Below are 3937 nucleotides of genomic sequence, written 5' to 3'. Positions count from 1 at the left end.
GATGCGTTGTGCAGACCTCACTACCCTCTGGAGAGCCTTACGGTTGTGGGCGGAGCAGTTGCCGTAGCAGGCGGTATAATGCCATCATTGTAAAATGTCTATTCTCTTCTGTACATAAATCATTGATAGGCACTGACACATGTACAGGCACCAGCATTCGAAAGCCTGTATCAAACTACTCAGAGTCAGAGTGCTGATTAAGGATCAGCTTGGCCTTTTAGATCATAATGAATCGACATTGACATAGGGGACCTGATCCTAGATCAGCACTGATGCGTAGAGGCCCAGGGCTGTCTACCCCTGGCTTATGCCGCATTCAAAGCAACTAGGAACTCAGAACTGGGAACCTGGAAAATCTCCAACATTCGACTTCAGTGCATTCAAAACATCTGGGAACTCCGGGGAAAAGAACGAGCACAGACTGGGATTTTTTTTGTTGAAATCTCATCCAAATCGGGAATTCCCGCTCGGGAGCCTTTTATTTGATTTCACCTTTATTTAACTAGTCAGTTAAGAACAAATTCTTATTTGCAATGACGGCCTACCAAAAGGCAAAAGGCCCCCTGCGGGGACAGGGGCTTGGATTAAAAAAATCAAATATAGGACAAAAATGCACATCACAACAAGGGAGACACCACCACACCACACCACACCACAGAGAGAGACCTAAGACACCAACACAGCATGTTAGCAACACATGACATGGCAGCAGCACAACATGGTCACTGCTTTCTAGAGCTCTGACTTTCCCACCAGAAGATTACTGATTATATTTTTGAGTTCCCAGTTGTTTTGAATGTGGCATTCCTCAGGCCTTTTGTTGGATTGGTAAAAATGACTATTTTTCATTATTTCTTGACAAGTTTACTGACCGGGACATAGTAAAACATAAAATCATACAGTAAAAAAATAACAACATGCTGAAGTTAATGTGTGTGCTGCCAGGAGAACTGGCAAACTACTTTAATGGGGAATTTATTAATATTCCACTTTACTAGAATTTCAAAGTTGGTTTTCAGAAATAGTGCACATTATCCCCATCTCATCATTCAGAGAATAACATTCAAAAGTACGCTCAGTGAGTGGCCAGTTTATTAGGTACACCACCAATTATTCATGTGGCCATGGCTTGTTATATAATGCAGGCACACAGGCATTGGGTTAGTGTTCAGTTGAATGTTAAAATGGGCAAAATGTGTGACCTAAGCGACTTTGAGAGTGATGTGATCGTCAGTGCCAGGTGCGCCGGTTCCAGAATTTTAGAAACGGTCGGCCTCCTGGACTTTTCACGCAAGACTGTGTCTAGGGTTGAGAAGGAATGCCTCCAGAGAAGGGTGTGACAAAAAAAAACATCCAGTCAGAGGCAGTCCTGTGGGCAAAAACGGCCTACCAAAAGGACGGTGAGAGGTCGAAGGTGAATGGCAAGAATCATGCAAGATAACAGGCGGCCCCGAACAGGCAAATAAAAGTACAGTACAACAGTTGTTCGCAGAATGGCATCTCGTAACACACATCTCGTCGGTCCGTGTCACGGATGGACTATTGCAGCAGACGGCCCCACCGGGTTTCACGCCTATCAGCAAAAAACAAGAAGAAGTGGCTCTCAGTGTCAACGGAACAGGCTGGTGGTGGTGGTATAATGGTGTGGGTAATGTTTTCCTTGCACACATTAGGTCCCATGATACCAATTGAGTAACTTTTCTATGCTCCAAAGAATTCAGGCTCTTCTGGAGGAAAAAGGGTGTCCAATACGGTACTAAATGGGTGTACCTAAAAAGCTGTTTAACTGAACAGCCACACCATCTCTCAATAGGTACTAACCTACAGTATCTGTCAGTATGTCTATCTTCTGTGTCATTTATTACATACTATTGTTGAGTTAGTACATAGAGTTACTGTATATGTGGTAATTGTAGAATATTTCTACTTTCCAGCTGTGCATTCCCTGCGGTTTGTTAGTACTCTGGGACATCAGGAATACCAGACTTGCCAGAGTTCGTGACTTTGGTGCTGGTGAATGGAAATCCCTTCTCCTACTATGACAGTAACATCAGCAGAATGACTCATAAACAGGAGTGGATAGCCAAGTCAGAGGGGCCTGACTACTGGGAGAGAAACATTCAGCTGTACATTGGTAATGAGCTGCTCACCAAAACCAACCTGGTTGTTTCCCAGCAGCTCTTCAATCAGACTGCAGGTGAGTGATGATAAACCACCCTTATTAACATCGGTATTAAATATCAACTTAACTAAGCATGTGTGTGTGTATTACCCTCCTCTGTAACCAACAGCAGAGCCTCCTCCCTGTGTGAGTCTCTGATAAGAGAGAAAGCAACGAACAGAGAAAGCAGTGCACTGTGATGATATCTCGACAACTCTGAACCTCACTCGGTCTCTCTCGTTGCCTCTCTCTCTCTCTGGTGTGCACATATACCAGGTAATGTATGGTTGTGAGTGGGATGAAGAGACTGGTATCACTGATGTGTTGTTTCAGAATGGTCATGATAGAGAGGATTTCATCTCATTTGACCTAAAGACAATGACATGGGTCACTCCAAAGCCACAGGCTGTCATCACCAAACACAAGTATGACAGTAACATAGCTGTCAATGAGGGGTATAAGCATTACCTCACCCAGAGGTGTATAACATGTCTCAAGAAGTATCTGCAGAATGGGAAGAGTACTCTGCAGAGGATAGGTACAGAAACACTGGGACAATTTCTTCTACATACACAATTCTTATTTAATACTGTTGAGTTTTTAAATGTGTGCATTGAATTGTACATAAGTCACAATACTGTTAACACTGTGCATTGTTAATAGCAACTTCCTTATTCTGCTCTACATCTTTTCCCTGTCATTCTTTCTCTCCCATCTCTGTCTCTTTACCCCACCCTTCTCTCTCTTCCATCCTTTCTTTCCACACCCATTTCTCTCGCCCAGTGTCTATCCTCCAGAAGACCCCCTCCTCTCCAGTTGTGACATGTCATGCTACAGGTTTCTACCCCAGAGGAGTGATGGTGATGCGGATGAGAGGAGAAAAGGATATCCATGAGGATGTGAAGTATGGAGAGACCCTCCCCAACCACGACGGGATCTTCCAGATGAGGTCTCCACTGACGGTGGACCCTAAGGAGTGGGACAACAACAACACCTAAAGCTGTGTGATCCAACAAGAACCCTGTATTACACCCTGATCTGTTCCACCAGTCTTTGTGCTCATCTCCACCCCAATCCAGGTGTTGCCCGTCTTCCCCATTACCCCCAGTGTATTTATACTTGTGTTCTCTGTTTATCTGTTGCCAATTCGTCTTGTCAAGCTTACCAGCGTATTTTCTGAGTTCCTGTTTTCTACTAAACTCTGATTTGACCTCTTGCCTGCCCTGACACTGAGCCTGCCTGCCTGACCATTCAGCCTGCCCTGACCTCGAGCCTGCCTGCCTGACCATTCAGCCTGCCCTGACACTGAGCCTGCCTGCCTGACCATTCAGCCTGCCCTGACACTGAGCCTGCCTGCCTGACCATTCAGCCTGCCCTGACCTCGAGCCTGCCTGACCATTCAGCCTGCCCTGACCTCGAGCCTGCCTGACCATTCAGCCTGCCCTGACACTGAGCCTGCCTGCCTAACCATTCAGCCTGCCCTGACCTCGAGCCTGCCTACCTGACCATTCAGCCTGCCCTGACACTGAGCCTGCCTGCCTAACCATTCAGCCTGCCCTGACCTCGAGCCTGCCTGCCTGACCATTCAGCCTGCCCTGACACTGAGCCTGCCTGCCTGACCATTCAGCCTGCCCTGACCTCGAGCCTGCCTGACCATTCAGCCTGCCCTGACACTGAGCCTGCCTGACCATTCAGCCTGCCCTGACACTGAGCCTGCCTGCCTGACCATTCAGCCTGCCCTGACACTGAGCCTGCCTGCCTGACCATTCAGCCTGC

The 3937-nt window shown here is 46.9% G+C and overlaps 1 protein-coding gene across 1 annotated transcript; it reads left to right on the top strand.

Annotated features, from left to right (window-relative positions):
* Positions 1-1193: 1193 nt before the first annotated feature.
* LOC118946544 (major histocompatibility complex class I-related gene protein-like) lies at positions 1194-3449 on the top strand. The gene is made up of 4 exons (XM_036971852.1): positions 1194-1334; positions 1960-2202; positions 2324-2699; positions 2933-3449. Exons 1-4 carry the CDS (start codon positions 1194-1196, stop codon positions 3157-3159), a joined length of 987 nt encoding a protein of 328 aa, XP_036827747.1. The 3' UTR covers positions 3160-3449.
* The last annotated feature ends 488 nt before the right edge of the window (positions 3450-3937 follow it).

This window comes from Oncorhynchus mykiss, chromosome 32 (genome assembly GCF_013265735.2).
Source record: "Oncorhynchus mykiss isolate Arlee chromosome 32, USDA_OmykA_1.1, whole genome shotgun sequence".
Classification (NCBI taxonomy): Eukaryota; Metazoa; Chordata; class Actinopteri; order Salmoniformes; family Salmonidae; genus Oncorhynchus; species Oncorhynchus mykiss.
The sequence above is the reverse complement of the archived record's forward strand: the minus strand, read 5'-3'. Positions and strand labels throughout refer to the sequence as shown.

What these genes read in the sequence shown, in the direction of transcription:
- LOC118946544 (XM_036971852.1), top strand. Translation starts at nt 1,194, where the DNA reads ATGTGTGACCTAAGCGACTTTGAGAGTGATGTGATCGTCAGTGCCAGG. An exon ending in AGGAATGCCTCCAGAGAAGG is followed by an intron (nt 1,335 to 1,959) that starts GTGTGACAAAAA and finishes GCGGTTTGTTAG; the next exon opens with TACTCTGGGACATCAGGAAT. An exon ending in GAGTACTCTGCAGAGGATAG is followed by an intron (nt 2,700 to 2,932) that starts GTACAGAAACAC and finishes TCCACACCCATT; the next exon opens with TCTCTCGCCCAGTGTCTATC.